This window comes from Solea solea, chromosome 4 (genome assembly GCF_958295425.1).
Source record: "Solea solea chromosome 4, fSolSol10.1, whole genome shotgun sequence".
Classification (NCBI taxonomy): Eukaryota; Metazoa; Chordata; class Actinopteri; order Pleuronectiformes; family Soleidae; genus Solea; species Solea solea.
Genome location: NC_081137.1, coordinates 18076095 through 18095173, shown reverse-complemented (window position 1 = coordinate 18095173; position 19079 = coordinate 18076095). Strand labels below are relative to the sequence as shown.

Below are 19079 nucleotides of genomic sequence, written 5' to 3'. Positions count from 1 at the left end.
TGGACGCCAGTCGTTTATTTTATCAGCGTCCTCCATCATTTTATTCTTGAGGAGTGGGTTCCGTCTTTCGGGGGCCTGGCGAGCAATGTGCCTGTCACCGTCAGGGATCATTTAACGGCGCAGCAGAGCCTGTGTTTATATCAGCTCGCCAGCTCTGGGACTGCTCATAAACATCTTTCCAGTCTCCAGCCCAGCCTTCAGCTAAAAGAGGCTGCGTTCGAAAACAGAACCTAGAATATTCTCCTCACCTCCGAGCCAAACACCACACAAGCTTTTTTTTTATGATCATATCTGCACTCTCTCTTTTTTTTTTTTTTGCTTATTTAAATATGTAATTATCTGAAAAAACAACAACAAAGCAGTAAAAATGTTGTTATTGCATCAAAAAGCAAAAATATAATAATAATCCAACCTGGTTTATTCCAACTACTGAACAACTGTTTTTTTTTTGAGAAGCAGAATTCACTTCTGAATCTTTTTGTGGGTGCTTTTTCATGTTTTCATGTATATATACAGTATACACTCCAATGTAGAGCTGTAATCGGGGCCTTAAAAGCCCGACAGAACTCGGCCCGAGCCCGACAAGTACATTTTGATTGACAGCTTTTTTAAACGCAGCTCTTTTGTCAAGAATGAGTCATTTATACATTTACATAGGCCACTTGGAGGTTGGGACAGAGAAATAAACTAAGGCCTCTGTTGACATCGTAACATCTCAGCACTCTATAAATAGGCCTGAGGAGGAGGAGGAGAACTCTGGGTCTCGATTGTAGAACTCTTCAGCTCTACTCCACTGTCTTTGCAACCTTCTGACTTTTGACATAAAACAAAATCACCTTCCTGTGTGCGTTCGCAAGGACGTTGCCAGGTGACACGAGGACTTGACACACCACTACTTTGCTTTTATTTAAAAGTTGACTTTTAAAGCTGCTGTATGTGTTATATCCTCTCTTGGTTCACGTCCTGTCTAAGTATAACCCCCTCCTCCACCGCACGTCACATCATGAACATGTTTGGTGACCGCTTCTTTGCCGAGTTCCGGCTCCTGAGTGGACAAAGTGTTGTGGGACGCTGGAAGTTTTCTCCTCGATTTAGATTTACTGTCGGAGCCTTGAGACGGGGAGTCACCTTTTTATTATTGATTTTAACGCAAGGGTTTTACTGATACCAAGTCCATACCATTAAAGCGGTCAATGCAACCATCTTTCATAATGTTGCTAAAGCCTATAGAAGTGATTGTAGCTCAGACTTGCCTGCGGTCTTCTTTGTACCACTCAAAATCTGGCGGCGGGACAGCGGAGGCTTCACATTGCAGGACTCCTCTTTGTCCGACTGGAATACTCGTACTTCTTGCCTTAGATATGAACGGCGGATCTATAAAACAAAGTGAAATAAGCTTTTAATAGCATTACATACAGCAATTTGCTATTGCTGTATCATAATGTATACATTATGGGGGGGTGGAGTGGCTCAGTGGTTAAGACCGGTACCCTGTGTGCGAAAGACATCAAGTTCCACTCCACCCCTGGCTGATTGTACTCAATTCCATTGTAAGTCACTTTGGATAAAAGCGTCTGCTAAATGACATGTAATGTAATACCTTTAAATCAATCTATAACATTTCCTATGACTGTGACAGCAGTTGCCTATCATTAAGGACTGTATACAATACAACAGTACAATAATACATGATAAAAAAGAGTTTTAGTATGATCTAAAGTCATCGAATTTCATATGAAGCTCAAAGATTTCCCTTCTGGAAGAAATTAGCCGCACGATTGTAATTAAAATGGCTTCAGAGCGGGATTTCTCCAAAATCTTCACCCAGTCACAGTTTCTGTGAGCCCATGTGTCACCACAATGTGTTCCCCTCCAATAGTTTGACCAATGTGAACGGCGACTCGCGTGGCCCCTTACAGTTGACGGTGACTTGCACTGTCCTAACATCGGTACTGGAGATGTCATTGGAGGCGATGCACTCGTACGATCCCGACTGCTCTTTGGTGACGGCTGTCAGCTCCAGATTTTCCCCCTCTGTCACAAATTTATGGGTGCCTGTGGAGAGAGAACAAAAAAAAGCTTGTCAAACCAGCTCTTCTCAAAAGGGACGAAACAAAACAAAAATGCCATTTCACACATTTCCTTTAAAGTAGCCATTCTCTTGTTAGATCCTCCATGCCTGGTAATAATACATATTACCCACATACCCAGTTAGTAATTCATTCCGGCTCAGTTTATTGCCTCCACCACCAATTCCCCAAAAGTGATTGGACTAACTAATGATAGGATAAAGTGCTGGGGGATTATGGAAAGGTTCCCACCGCAGGAACTTTCCACTGGAACAAGTGACTTTACTAGGGTCTATATTGAAGTTTTAATGTGTGTTTGCACCCATTCTGTTCGCAAAAAAATCATCTTTTTTTTCCTCATATATAAAGGCCAACACACTGCAAAGCAACCTAATAAAAGAAAATGATTTTGACAATAATGTACAAGTTGATGAGGGCTTTTTGGAAATGGAGTTTGCCTTGGGACACTTGTGAATCTAGTTTGTCTCATCAAGACGGAAGTGCTCAGGAGCGTTAAGACTAATCCTAAAAGTAGAAGAAAGTGGCCGATTGAACCCTTAGAACACAGCATTTTAGGCTGCCTTTTTTCCATAACTATGTTGAGACATATATAGAGGCTATAAGAATATGCAATACAGAGTTTTTCCGCACAACCTACAGGCAATCTGATGATGTGATTCTTTGTTTTCCATGTTCACCAACTATAATGAAACACACCTGAGCAAAAAGTGCTAAAATCTTTTAAAATCCAGATTGAATGTGTGATATTTGGAAACACGTCATATTTCAAGGTTCGCTTAGCTCGTTTTTACGAACAAAAATAAAAGAAATATCGCACAAATATCACTATTTTACTTTTTTTAAAGCAATATAAAATGAATCTTAACTTTGACTTAACAACACATAAAAACACAGACAAATGCATATTGTAAACCCTGAATGAGGTGACCTATAAACACACACCCCAGGAGGGACTTGTGTATTATTCCCACTGCAAATTACCAAGGATGCGCCAGTGGCACGTTAGCACGGGTTAAGATAATCTATTTACCAAAAAAATTTTTTTTTCATGTCTTAAAAAAAACAACATGATTTTAAAAACAGAAAAGCATAGTAAATCCGACCGCAGTGGGTGTGTGTGGATTGGAGATTTCCTGTTTCCAAATGTTCTCAGAATGCAGACAGAACACAGTGTATGGGATTATTAAAAAAAAAAAAGGTAAAAGAAGAAATTGAATCTATTGCATGGAAACAAGCCCACTTAAGTAACACCACAAATTACCCCCTGACACTGGGGATGTTAAAAGCATGTTTTTGAAATATCTCAGCGTGGGTGGGGGGTGTGGATAAGAACACTAATCCCAATCAGTAGAAATGTCAATCCAGCAATAGCTCTCCACATTAGCATAATGTCATTGGGTTTTTCCAAATCCTCGGCTGTTGCAGCTGGGGATTCTCCGTAAAGGTTGTGGGCTATAGGGATAATCACATAACAAGGAAAAGTGCTAACACTGGTAATTGCCTAATGTAGTTACTCGTTACGATGGCAATGTTCACAGTGTGTGTGACAAAGTCAAAGTTCACTTACTTATACGGTGTGACTGTTTAAATGATCGACAACGGTGGTTAATGTGTCATTTTCTAGCACACAGATTTGTACTTAGCAACGGGGAACTTTGAATGATGTACATTTTAGTCAAATGTTTAATAACAGTAAGCCAGATTACCCAAAGGACTGCCGTCCCTTCATGGTGGGATTTAAACCTGTGAGGAACCATTGTCAACCATAGGGAAAGTATGACCAAAATTTTATATTAACATTTGGGAATTCGTCCAAAGATATTCTGGAAATTATACAGCCAAAACCAAAATATAGCACTAAAGGTATGATATGATAAAATGTAGTTTTTGTTGGGGGGGGGTTAAACCAGAAGCTAAAAGGCACATTTAATGGCGTCTAGTGGTAAACCAATTTAACACCCTTCCAAGCCCTCAGCAGCCCTCTTTGTTGTGTCGGAAAATGTTTTCCATCAACACGGCACCACTTCAGAAAATGTCTCCGTCCACACAAAACCCACCCAAAATGACTCGAAGCACTGCAGGCTGGCATGGCGGCCATAGAAATACACCAAAACTGGAGAAGAAGACGCTGAGCATATGGCATGTGTGCTTTAAAGCTTTTTCAAATAAGTTATAATAACATTATACAATCACAGAGACAGAGACACAATGAAGAAATAGTTAGCATAAACAGACCAAACACAAGAAGAGGATGATGATGATGATGGTGAAGGTAAGTGACAGTGAAAACAAGAGCAAGAGAGGATCATTGATTTTCCCCCAAAAATGAAAAGGTAAAAAAAAGTTTTTCAGGGCTCCCAAAATGCTGTTTCCATGTGGATAAAAATATTTATACAATAAAAATTGCATTCCCTTAAATCTGTCCCTGGATTCTGGAGGAATCACAAGCACCAGTGTTGTCAAACTGACGGACCGTGGGCCACATGCAGCCCCCTGGAGTTGATTAACATGTGACCCACCAGTTAATATCATGTTTTAATGAAAACACGTCTGAGCTGCCAGTGAGGTGGTAGAAAATAGACAGAATATAATATTTTGTATAATAGTAGCAATAACACATGTTGGTTGTAATTATCACTTGATTAAAATTAAATCACATATAAGTAAGCTTGTTTAGTGTTTCAATAACAGTTGTCCATGTTATTATTTACCTCATTTTTGACAAATGATGTACCTCTGTTTTTGATATTAAGAGATTTTGCATCATAAGTACATTATTATTGTGACATTTACATCCAGACCATGTCAAAACAAGCACTTTTACTTTGAAATTCTGTGACCAATCATCATGAATATCTTTATTGTGATATGATGATGGAATACTATTTATAATAATACAAATACCGGCCCCCTCTTGACCAGACTTATTGGCCCCAAGGTCATTTGACTTTGACAACCCTGCACAAGCCCTTTCAGCACTCCAATAATTCACCTAGTCATTACAATCCGTTATTATTTATTCATTAATATATCTTCAGCTGTAAGAATCCACTCCTCAAGGTCACTGGTTCGAGATGACAAGTGTTTATCTTAAGTTCCTGAAATCAATGACTGTTTTTTTTGTTATGTCACATTTTGCTCCCATTTTCTATTTATAACTATGGAACAGAATCAGACTAAGTCGCCGGCTTCAGTCACAACAAATAAAGTCAGCTCCTCGTATGTAGATTTACGATTCAATCAACTCTTTGCGTGTTCCAATTTCATCCACTGCTGTGGCAGGGCGTGTGCGCTCGTGCACACCGTATTGTTAAAACAATAACATCAACTGTTGTTGGGCAGAAAACACAGCAGAGGTGACAAGATGGGAAGTTTACATAAAGAATCAGATAATAACCACACATTGTAACAAACTGAATATGATAATATGAACGTCAAGCTATTACCCATACAAATGAATATAAAGAGGCCATAATTTTACTCTGGATGAATGAAAAAACACACACACACAGACAAAAAAACATTAGCACAGCATCAGTGCCAGTACAGCGTGACTGGATGACTAATGAGAGAGTCATTAAAGTACCGGGTGGCAGCCGGCACAAATGAGCATCTAAAAGCACTCAGCGGAGCACCTCAGCAATATTAGCCATTAGCTTAAGGAGCTCTGCTGCCTCGACGTCACTCTGTGCAGCCATTGTAGAAAGATTACTATAATCCATTTACAAGCATTGCAACAGAAAACACCAGCTATTGTCGTGAAAAAAGAAACTTGGTTGTGAGACAAATCAAGCAGCGGGAGAAGTGTATTAGAATTTTGTTAAAAAACCTGTTGGTTGAGGCTGACAGGCATAATTTATATTTCACAATAAATGTTATTTATTTATTTAAATTTTTTTTTTTTTACTTTTGTAGAATGCATGGTCTCCAGCTGGCAAGACAGATTATGGAGTGAGCCCATGTTTTACTTCCAGTTTATTTGCAAACAGATTTTCGTATTTTCACCAAATAATCATAACCAGGCTAGGATTTGCGAGCACCAACATATGTGAGTTCAATTGAGTACATAGGGCCAGAACTGCATTGTATTTTCACTGGCTAACGTGGGCTAGCGGTCTACTTGCTCATACTCCAGTTGTATTTGAAGTGGCGACGTATTTGCATTCACATGTGTTCTCACTGTGGTCATGAAGTTTCCTCGATTTCCTCGTTTGACTCGATCGATCACAGTCCACCCTCAATGTGTCTGAACCAATGTACCAGTTCCTGCATGACTTTGCTTTTCCATTGGCGGTAGTACCTGGTGCCTTTTTTAGTACCTGCTCCGTCACATCAAAAGACTCCGGCCACTGAGTGTCGTCACTGGAAGAGTCACGGAATCAAACTGAACGATGCCAAGCTGTAGATCGGTTAAAATATTTAAAAAGCCTGAAAACATTCATTAATCTCCAACATTTAGAAACGAAATGTCTAAAATGTCAGTATTTAACAAAGGAGTCTGGTGTGCGATCATGAGCCAAATAACAGCCCTCCGGTCATGCAGGAAGTACAGAACGATTCAGTGTACAAATCTTTTGCATGAACTGATTCTAATGATTTAGTACACCAAAGAGAGTCTTTACTAGTTGGTGAGCGTCGCGTATAAAATGACGTGACAGCAGTTTCTTGCAGCCGTGCTATGACGAGGAGGTACTATAGTAATGGAAAACAACGGTCTGATACCAAACCGAGCGATGTGGTGACGCGATTTTACCATATATGAAGAGTTCAAGGTCTTAATTACTAGTTTTATGTCTTTGTTTGTCCATGTCCATTTTGTGGGCATCATGTTTCCATCATGGTCTCATTTAAAGTCAAATTAGTGTAATGTTGTATTACAAAGCATGTGTTGTACTGGCCTGGGTACTATGTGATTGACAGCCAACACCATGTAGTATAGGTGAATGCACCTTATTGTTTAAACTCGTTCGCCGACACCCTTTTGGACAAAAAGCAAATTGCAGTGAAGAACACACAAAGAAAGGCAAACAGATATGGCCGACTTCACCCCATTCACGCGATAAGCCTCTGGCGGCCTCTGTTGGTCATATTGGCAAGTGCAAGTGTGGAAGCACAAACAAACAAACAAACAAACAACAGACAGACACTAAAAAAAGTATTATTCTGTCTGTATTTGTGAGTGTTCTGATGACACAAGTGACATATCCAGAGGTGCACATTCTAGAAGTAGATAATGGGCAAACGTGTTGAAACTTAAACCTGGTCCAGTCACTTGGTTTCTATTGGAAGTCTGAACTTTTTTGGATGGATTTCGCCTCTGGAAATCCTGTCACTTTTTCCTCAACCACGCGAGGTTGACATTTTTAGGGTTTAAATGAAATGATAAATGAATAAGAATTATTCATAAGACTGCTTTGGGATTTTCTAAAGATATTTAAGGCCCCCATTAGGATAATTGTAGAGAGTTTGGTAGATCTATGACATTTTATCTAGCTAAAGGCTAGATTCCCATCAGCCCCGACTGTACCTTCAATTTAGAGCTCCGGGTAATTAGGACATTTCGCAATTATAATAGGCTAAACTGAAATAAATGTATCAAATATTAACCATTAGTATACTGATACTGGCTATACCACTATTATACTTAAAGCTTTTGTCCCGTCATGTATCCAGAAATGGATACCACAACTTTCTTCTTCCATTTCCAATTCTGCAAATGTTCCCATCATAGCCGGCAGTAACACATAATCCACACTGAAGGTTAGAAAACAGGAAGCATAATCACGCTTTTAAGTGTGTGTGTGTGTGTGATTCTGATGCCCACACATCTGACAAAACTGTGACTGCGGTCCGCTGTTCTCATTCGATCGTTACATTGCATATTTGTGGCCATAACGCGTAAATGTGGTCCAGTACATTATGCATCCAACAGTGTGGTTCTGTAGGCACAGTTTGCTCTGGCAACAAGAAGAAAAAAGTCGAATTTGGCACAGCGATACGAGCCGTGAGCTGGTATTGGCATTGTGTATAATTATATCTGTTTGTGCACTCACAAATCAAACACCGCGTTAGCACATTTACACAGCCTATGTGGAATTCTGTCCATTAAGAGGCTACAGAGCAAGGACAGACATAACAAAAAAAAAAGAGTTGGGGAAAAAAAAGGGACAAAAAAGAGAAACAACCTGTAATTACCATTAATTGTTGTGAAATTGCACTTGCCTCTATTTTCAAGCCTATTTTGAAAGAGTGTTGTTTTATTGGTAAGCACACTGAGGTGTGACAATTGCCAATATACGGACAGAGAACACAACACAGCAAGTCAACAAAAGCATTCAGAGTAATTACTTTAATCAACAATCAAAAGTATTTTTTGAGTTGTGTGAGAGTCAGCCAGGAACAGTATAATAAAAGGCAACTTCGACTTTGAATAAAACTTCACTTGTCACCGAAATAAATGTGTGCAATCAGAATGTGAATGACTCATAAATTGCATATCATTACACTTAAAGCTTTCATCCAGTGTTTGGGGTTTTAATGAGGAACGCGTTAAAGCTTTGAAAAGCTGAAAAGCCGTGGCTGGAAAGGAGAAAAAAACCAAAACTAAAACAAAAACAAGTATATGCACAGTTATGCATATGTTCTCGAGGCTCTTCGCGTCAACAAATTACATTTCTTTTGTAGCACAGAGGAGAGAAACACAGCAGGTTTTAAATCAAAAGGGAAAGATGTGTGGGAACTGTAGCTAAACTCATACTGACAGTTTAAGGACTCTCAAGTAATTGGCCGGATTCATTTGAAGTCAAACAAAATCATATTTATGGTGCCGTCGTTTTTGACCCACACACATGAGCATCTTTCTCAGTGTTGGTCTCCTTCAGCCTCCTTCAGTTCTTTGTTGACTTGTGCATGACGTTAGAAAGAATCTAATTATTGTGTTAAGCCCGCCCCACACTAGAGTATAATTTCAGTCCCAATCTGGCCTTTCCAATTTTACACTGATTTGAACAGATTATTTGGACAAAGACACGATGTTAACGTCACTGGGCGCAGCAGAGTCAAATTGTAAGCATTAAACATGTGTGATATTTGAGCAGAACCCCGCAGTAACCGAGGAGAGCGAGTCGGGCTGCCCACAGTGCGACCAAGGATGAATGTCAAGACCGTCTCCTGAGCCCGGTGGACGGTAGAGAAAGAGGACAGACTTGTGGATTTATGGCAACAGCATGTGTCCCTGCAAGACGTATCACAACCGAACAATCCGCCTCTATGCCTGCTTACATTCTGCAGTGAAATCATGCAAATTTCTGTGAGATCCCAAATCCCTGGTGTGGTCCTGTGTCTTGACTGGATGTAGTCTGTGCTTTCTCAGGATTAAAACATTGAGAAATTATTGGTTAATAAATTAATTGTGTCTGTGTCTCTCCAAAGTCGGATTTTAGGATTTAATCAGACTTTTAAAATACATGTAAACGTGTAAGTCAACAGGGATTTTACTAAAGTGAATCTCTCAAAGTTGGACTAACAGATAATGCAGTATGGAGTCAAATTAGGATTTTGTGTAAAACAGCACTCATACTGGTCCGTGCAGCCTAAGCATGCTCCACAGTTCCCATCTTAAAGCTTTGACCTGGAAATAAGAAAAGAAATCTGGTCCATAGAGGAAGAAGAAGAAGAAGACAACAGTGAGAAAAACATACAATAAATTGATTCCCCACAAGTGGTTGTATACTGAGACAAGGACAGTAATCCATGTAAAGCAACTAGTTAAGCTTGTTAAGGAATAATGGAATTTAAATCAAGATTTAAATCAAGTGACTCGACTCAGCCAGCCAACAATAGGCCACCTCTTCAGCTTTCCTTGGTCATATATTCCGGATGATGAAATGCCACCCAGTTTGTTGCATTAGCCTTTACCTGAGCTTATAAGGCTCCTGAAAAACCTCTGTATCCATCCTGTGGCTTCTGTCGGCAGTGAAATCATCAATAAATGACAGGGTGCCAGTTACAGGAGAACCAGTTTTAGTTGTTCTTGGGGGATTGCATCCTCTTGCTCAAGTGGCGACCCATCGGAAATGCCGCCCACTGGTTTGTGAAATCCCATTTTGAAGCCTTGAATTTAGTATTTTGGCCAGCGATGGGCATGTTGTTTATTTTTTAAACCAGACATAACTATATTTGGATGAGTGACAGGCTGCCTGAGTAAGAGCTCCGCTTATATAGACGTCCACGGCACTCGCAACCTTTCCCGTATTGGAAGGTGCCAGCTGTCAGTTATGTGGTATAAATGTCTCATCATGAGACCAAAAACTCTTCAGAAAAAATGTTTATTGACAGTATAAAGTGAGGCTGATTTCTACTTATTTTGCAACTATAGGTGTCCCCACCTGATGGCCAATAATGCAGCTATAGGTTTCAGATACTTCCACACTGCCTTGAGTTGATGGTTGTACCAAATCATAGGACTTCCTGTTAATCAAATGTTGTCCCGATGATTAATCACAGGAACATGTGTATCTACTGAAGAACGCCCTTGACTCCAAATCTAGACACTTTTCATCGATTAGACTCAGGTCATTTGCCATTTTCCACTTTTCTTGTGCACACACTTGACGTCTTTAGGACGTACCAGACTGTTGGTTTTGTCAAAGCAACTATTTGCTATCTCTCTGACATACTTTCCCCCTATCCCTTATAATACCACACAGTAATTACAGTATCCTCCTTCCTTGCATGATTTACTATTCTTAGTTTTCGTAACGACAGATAAAAGGGCCGTATCTCCCACACAGCTCTTTCTACAGTATATAGATGTGAACCTCCACATGAAGCCGAGATTTGGAACAAAGTATTCATTATTTATTCCATTATTTCATTTCATCTTTGGAAAACTGTCTAACTCGGGACTAAAAAGTGTCATAGTGTGATATCTGCTAATTGTCTGCATAATTTGGTAGAAGAAACAGAATACATAATGATGTGTGTGTGGCGCTGGCGGTGGTGAAGTGGAAGTTTGTTTTCCCTCCAAAGAAGATGTGGGACAGGATGTGGGACTTGCCTGAGAAACACACGTGTGCCTGGGCTACCATTAGCCAGCAGATAATTATAATGTTTTTATCCACTACAATGCCATGTAGTTATTCTCCGAGCTGAATTCTGTACCCAGTAGAATGTACTTGAAACGGTCTACGGTCCTTTTGATGGTGAGACACTCCAGCTGCCCCCGCTGAGCACCGTGTCTCCCCCAGGACTGGTTTCCTGCTGACACCAGCCACCGGTCTTTTGTCTCCTCCCTCACCTTGCGGTCACATTTCACCAATGCCTCTGCCCGAGACATCAGTCTGCGTGTTGAAGGGCACACTAAAGTTTGGCTGCATCTGCCATCGTCTTTATATTTTTTTGATGACCCTCTCGGATCACCTTCACTCTCCTTTTGCTAGTTCCCCCCCCCCCCCCGAGGGTGATAACGCTTCTACAATATAGAGGCCAGGGCGGCCATATTCTCTGGATATGTCTGGTCTCCAAGGAGGTGGCCGGGTACAGGCAATCATCCTGCTGCCGTGTCCTTCTGCACCTGTACTGTACTCAATATCCCCAGATTACGCAAGTCAAATTTCTCAGTTTCTCATTTCTGGAACGGCAGCGTTTAAAAGCTTTCATTACATCAAATGTAGAGGTAAACACAAGCATGGTAATCACAGATGCAGCAGTGTCAGAAAAGAAAAGAGGCTTTTCAATCATCAAAGACAGAAGACTCAGACACCGGAGACCTTTGCTCTTCAACACAATATGTTCGAAAATAGACTTTAGAAAACAACTCAAAAATAACCTAAATGGAAAATATCCGTCTCAAAGAGATAAACATCCATTTTCTAGATGTAAGACAGTGAGGGCAACTTAGCTTAAAGGTACGGAATGCAGTTATTCTTTTTAACAACACCCCTTCACCCTCACTAGGCTCTAGGGCACTCCTATTGGTTGTTCTAATATAACCGCTACTCATACAGGTCTCTTGGGTGAAAAGATATACACTGCAAAGAACGTTTAAAAAGGAAAGGGTCTGAGATGGAGTTGGACAATAAATGCAATAAAAACACCTGTCATTATTGGCTGAGAGTTTTAGAGATGGAGAGCTTGCCTCGGGTCATTTGCAGTGCATTAAACGAGTCCGTCTGTCCATGTTTAGCTCGACAATCAACTGCTTTGTTGGTGGTCTGGCCTACAGCAGCTTAAATGTGCACAGATTCTTAAAACCTGTGCATTAGCCCCCACCCCCCTCCCATCCCTTATTCCCTCATGGCACGGTAATGTGACTAATATATCGCATGGGCTGGTGCAATCTCTCTCAAATGGTAGGTCATGACCCAAATGCAGGTCACTGGATGAAACTGAGTGGGACACAGATGTGTGCCAGACTAAATAAATGATACAATTTATACTGGTATAGTTTGATGTTGCACTCACCAGCTCACCGTCTGCGCCCCACAGTCTGTGCACTGCAAATCTCTCTCTGCTCAACCATAGTTTTGTGGCTGTGAAGCTGTCACTTCTTAACAAAACTCCATGCATCTAATTTCTTCATGGAAGGCACAATTTTCTTACAGCACTTGGTCAATTTGACATTTATAACCGCAACCTACTTAGCGGCAGACCTCACGTAACTACAGCCGAAGGGAGAGAGACCTATATGTATATATGTAATATATAAGCATGAGGGCCTATAGTGAAGACAAAGCAGTGAATCAAAGACATTTTTTCATTATATCACTACTACATTTATATTTCAGAGAAGCAGCGTTAATTCTTAACCCTAAGCTCTATCACAAAGAAATCTAAATCCACTGACTGAGGCAGAAAAGGCTCTGCTGTCGTGTATGTTTCTGCAACGTCAATCGAAAACTAGTTCCGCCCTTTCTGACAGCTCCTCCAATCATCATGCAGAAGCCCAGCCCATTCCGCACCCGCCCACTGCCCCATTGACCATTGAGAAAAGCTGAGGTTCTGTGGAAGTGACGTTTTTGCCCCATTCGTCCAAAAAAAACAACCTATTCGGTGCTGTTCCAATAGAGAACAGTCAAAAGAGGAGGCTGCTACAGGAATACGGAATCGTGTAAGACGATCCGTCATCCGTGATAAACAGTATGTACATACATGTACATGTACATACAACAGAGCACATAAGTGTGGGAAAACATCGGGGAAAAAAACTACAGGACAGGAGTCCTTGGGAAACAATGTTCTATAATGTTCTAAAATAATGTTCCTTTTACTTTATTGATACTTCATGGACTTTGATTTTCAACATGAAAATAAATACAATTGAAACATGTAAGAAAAGGGAGAAAAATAAGTCTTATTATAGCCTCCAATAATAGTAGGGTTGATTTCAATGGTATTATTAAACGAGGGTTAACACTCATTTCAACTAGATTCAGAGAACTGGGGATAATTCCTTGACTTAAAGTTTGCTGCCATTCTAGCTTCTACCATACTTACTACATACTACTGCCTTACTCCTGTCAGCCGAGATCTAAAAGGCATCACTCAGTGTCACCACAGACACACTAACAAACCACCACTATACTGAGAAACAAAAAGAGAGTAATGTGGAGCCGATACGATTGTGTAAGCTCATTTTTCATTGGTCTGAATGTAACGGATATAACGGCTTACATGGAAAAGTTACACACTACAGCTTTAACGTAAATACAGACATAAACTGAGAGTGTGTCGGCTCTGACGGAGACTCCGTGCTGTCAGTGAGTGACATATTCACTACCTAACTGACACGGTGAGGGCGATGACGAGAAGTTTAACATTTATCAACGTCTGACAAAACAGTGGATATACCTGAAAACAAAAACTGGACGCGTAGCGACAATGAAGTTGAAGATATATCATCTGTAAGGCAGAACTGTACATGCTGATATATTGCGGGTGTACTCCTTCAGTCCAGACTGCCCTTTTATGTTGTGTTATTTCCACAGCTGTGCTTTGTTTATCAGGAAAGGAAAAAAAAAAAGCCTGCAAGTGATTTATTTCGTTTGCAGTGTTTTAATAAAAGTGTCTGCGATATCTCGCGTATGGTCTTGTGCGGCACAACTGACATTTAGACATTTCATATAAAATACTGATATGCGTTTGTTGCCACTCAGCCTAATACCAGAGTATTAATTTAAGCCCTAAGATACACAGAGGCTATACGAATGTGCAATATTGAGTGTCTTATATCCTTAATTCGGCACAACCTATAAGCAATCTGACACATTTTCACCAACTATAACACACCTGAGCAACAAGTACTCAAAGTTCTTTAAATTGGATTGGGAACTTGTGAAATTTGGAAATACGTCACAGTTCAAAAGCTTGGCTCGTTTTCATGAACAAAAACAGTCTATTTTGTGACTTCTGTACAATTATCGCTCCTAATTTTATCATAACTTTGACTCAACCCGTGGCCAAGTGGAAAGGGAACTTGACTTGTAACCAGACGGTTCAAATCCCCACCCGGCCAAAAAGGGCTGGGGTACCCCTGAGCAAGGTACCCAACACCTACTCAGTGTGGCAGCCCACTGCTCCTAATTCTAGGATGGGTCAAATGCAGAGGAATACTTTCCCTAAGGGGATTAATAAAATTAAAAATTCTAATAAGACGACGTAAAATCCTGACCGACGAGAACACACACGCCAGGATGTCCATATAAGGAGTTGTGTATAATTCCCATGGCGATTTACCAAGGGTGCACCCGCGGCACTGATCTCTAAGGGTTAAGGCATTGTGTATTATGTGAAAAAAACTTTTAGAAAAAAATTGGGTCATGACTTAATGACTCAGGATAAATGTGGGTCCCAAGGCTGGATCATTTGAGGGGACTATATTCCTGCCCATGTCCCATGTGGCTGTGACAATTACCATGCTGCTGCAGAGACGCCGTGATACCAACAGTCCCACAGGGGCTCCCCGCGTGTTATTGCTGTCGCCACAGTATTTTTGCTGCTTAATTGTTTCATGCAGTTGTCGCAGGTATACGTTCCTGCAAGGCAGCGTTCTTGTGTGAATCAAACTCGAAATCAAACACCTTAAAAAGGTAAAAGAACTTCTTTTCCCCTTTTTTGTTTGCCGTCTTGCTGGAGCTCAAACACCTGCAACCATCGAGTGATTTGTGTAAATTATGGGATGAACATCAATTGAGATGCTTGTAAATAGAATGATTTGTGTTGGGATGCAAATGATTTGTGTTTCTTTTTTTTTTCTGCTGCAAACTGCTACCATACCAGCACAGGGTTTGCCTATGGCGATAAATAAGTGAAATGAAAGCTGTGTTTAAAGAAATAAATGGAATAACTCAAGTGAAAAGCATTTCTTTTTTTTTTTAAACTCAAATGGGTAAAAAAAAAGTTATATTTTTTAAAGTTTGCAACATAAAAAGACACTGAAACTGTATGACATTTCTAATTTGCTTTGAAATCACACAGTGGGCAGTGTGGCTGCCAAACAATTTAAAATGCAAGCGCTTCCTTACTGCGCATGCATTCAGTGTGGCCTGCGCCTTGTTGCGGCAGAAAACCCCCCCCCGAGTAGACACACGCCAGATTCAACAGATCAGCAATGCAGCTGTTGTGTGCAATAAGGCAGAAGATTCATTTTAACCAAACACAACAACTCACCAAACAAAAACAGGAGGAAGCACGTGTTCCAACTTTGTTTACCGTCTGAAGCCCAATGTGGACGGGAATAGTTTTACACGGGAAGGTGGAATAGTCGCAGGGGACAAGAAGTCTCAATAAAACGACCACAATTGGGAGGGGTAACAACTGGTACTAGGCCCAGGAACCCCTACTTGACCAGGCAAAAGTTCTGTCATCTTACCCAGTAACCAGGAGCGACGACACAGGGGCGGGGGGGGGTGCAAGGGGGGTAGCGAACATCCGATGTTCCCCGATCCGGCTACACACAAACAACTGGCGCTCCTGTCGTGCTGTGCGTACTACGCTGCTTCTTGACATCACAGGTGAAGACACAAATCAACACAGTGCCTTGATCGATGCTTGATAATCCACGGAAACCCACTTGTGAACCGGAAATGACGGAATATTTACTCACATTTATTGCTCGTCTATTCTCACGGGGATTAGTATTACTTGGGGTAATTGTACCCCAGGTACAAGGTAAAAGTCGTCCGACATCGTCCGGTAACGATTACCGACAAATAACATTAGGACGGGATACTCGAGCTCCCTTTGTCGACATTGAAATGTGTTTGGACAACAACTATCTGCCACACAACTTTTTGTTTCCAAAGTCAGGTAAAAGTGCCAGTCTCCTTCCACTCCACCAGACAGATGGTAATTGAGTGAAGCTATGGTGGTTAATATTTAGGGTGCATGCTAAACGACCACTCGAGCTTTGAAGGGCATATGGCACAAGTCATACAGGAATTAAATGGCAGGCAGGAACAGAAGGCCGCCATCTTCTTCACCTTTTAAGCTGACAAAACAGCCTTTGCATAGCAGATTATGATGCACAGTGAACTGGTGGAAATGTGACAACTTTGCTAACTTTCCGTTTGCCAACTGGGAGCTCGTCAAGCCGGTCCAGAGTTGTTGTTAATGCCTGCACATTTATACACATCTCCAAGTCCAATAATTAAGATGGATGTTCGGCAGAAATAGCATCGCTTTAAAACAACACGCTCATGCATTGTATAAGAACGGCTCACATTATGCCGCCGCCTGCTCAGCGTGACATATGCAGACTGATATAAATATTCTGACGCCAGCTGCTCAGTCTCAGTATGAAAAGCTGATGACTAGAGTTCAGGCAATGACAGAGCATAATATTAGAGCGCAAAGAAAGGCAACAATCTGTGGCTCAGGCAGCCGGACACAGCTACAAAACAACCCTCGGGCTGTTATTTGAAGAACAACCCCAGCAATACTAAATGTGTTGACCATTAAAAATCATCAAATGAATAAATTCTAGTATTTTTGGAAAAATTCAGCCCTTTTCCCTCATCACTGTGCCAATAATACTTTCATTGAGTAGCAAAGAGACTCTTGCACACTGTCGAAACTTGCAAGCCTGGTTTTATTGTTGCAAAGTTTCTGTCCTAGACCTTCATCGGGATGAGCCTCCCAAGACTTTTCGATATCCTAATAATAATAATATAAAACGCAGCCACCTGCTTCGTATTCCCCATAGATGTGACAGGAGTGAGCTCTGACAGCTGTTATTATATTAGAGTCCCCCTGTGCAAGGTATAAGCTTTGTTTGCTGGAGGTTGCCACTGGTTTCTAAGACAACCACAGAGTCTTTCTCACCATTATTTTAATGTTAATTACAATTCCTCTTAGTTTAGTATCCACATGGTAGGCTCTTCAGTGGGTACAGACATTATTAGAACTAGAATTAGTCATTAGTGATAGTGAATTTGACCTCTGCATTTAACTAGGGATGCACTTAAATGATCTTTATGACGAGGATCCGAGTGAATGTCGCGGGGGGGGTTCGCAATCCGCGCTGTATGCAGCAGAGTTTCCAGCATTTCCAGGTGCTGTTCCACCGTGCACTCACAGCTTGTTGGAGCCATTTTACTGGTGTTCCAGACTCAGCCGGAATAGACAGACACATGCTGGCCGCAGTTTTTGCACACGTCATCGCAACTTCCTGTTTCGATCGTGTTGTTTCGGTGTTCAAAGTCTTCCAAAAACAGAACATTTTCGGTGCATCTCTTCATTTAACCCATAACTTATTTAATACTAGTAGTACAAGGGATTGGCTTATCCTGGGATTGAACCAGTTACTTGTGAGTTACAAGCCCAAAGCCTTTCCTCTTGGCCATGGGCTGCCATCCATCCTGTCTGTCTGATACCGTTTACATTTGACTTCAAACTGTTAATGAGAAGCAGCTAAAATAAAACTAATAAAGAGCCGTTTTATTATTTATTATAACTCAAGTTTACTTTAGTGATCACATGGTGCTGTATAGCTACAAAACACTGAAGAAGAATAGTCAGTACAAGTCGAAAAAATAGGGAGAAACGTCCCCTGAAAATTAGATTACACGCCACAAGGGGTTATTCACAATAAATAACTAACTACAATATGATTTGTTAAATATATGTTAAATATAATAATAATTAAAATGTTTAAAATAGGCAAGAGAATGTGCTTTGGGTCACCATAATATTGAATAATTATGAAAATAAAGTATTTTAATGGTTCGGTTGTGAAATGGATTTTCACTTTCCTCTCATTCTTACTAAACGAGAAGTCACTGCAGCAAATCATTTTCGCTCCATAATTTTGTATTAAAGTCACTGGAAAATAACGATTGCGTCACCCCAGTGATCACACGGTGCTGTGTGGCTACGAAACGCTGAAGAAGAGGGAGAAACAAAGCAGAAAATGAGAGTTAAAAAAAAAAAAGAGCAATGGTCTATTTTCTTTGCAGTGCTGACACAGCAATACGAGGACAAAGTGGAAGGAGACACGGGAGGAAGGGGAACTGGAACACTTTTAGAAACTTAGTGTGACAGTGTACACCTCATGGTCAAGTGCACTGTCACACCAAGTACTGGGACACTTTGAGGAACATACTGTGTCAGTGCACACGGTCGAGTGTCATGGACAATCTTTTTTATCCACATTCGCCGCCAGTTCACCACTCACTGAGCGCAGTCATGTGGCCACAGCAGCACCCACACCAGAGACTTTAGAGAAGTCATAATGACGTTGCACTTATCGTGAACCACCTTCTGCTTTTTGTTTGTGATTGATTTGATTGTTGTTCTGTGGATTGTTTTCAACCACAGCCAGAGGGCTGTATCACAAAAAATCTATAAATAATAAAGCCGGGATTTTACATTTATCGTGGGCTGATTAAGCCTAGTCTCCTTTTTTCATGAAAGCAGTCGCACGTAAGTTGCCATGGAGATGTATTATGTGCAGCTAGCCCACTCTGGCTTAAAATACCACAGGTAAAAAAA

General features: G+C 40.9%; 1 protein-coding gene across 2 annotated transcripts in view; it reads right to left on the bottom strand.

Moving 5' to 3' along the window:
• Positions 1-19079, bottom strand: part of opcml (opioid binding protein/cell adhesion molecule-like) — a 291933-nt gene that overhangs the window by 2484 nt on the left and 270370 nt on the right. For both annotated transcript variants that reach the window (XM_058628308.1, XM_058628306.1), the window contains 2 exons: positions 1918-2055; positions 1254-1374 (listed from right to left, as the gene is read on the bottom strand). In XM_058628308.1, coding sequence (XP_058484291.1) covers positions 1254-1374; positions 1918-2055 — 259 coding nt within the window. The remainder of the gene's footprint in view (positions 1-1253; positions 1375-1917; positions 2056-19079) is intronic.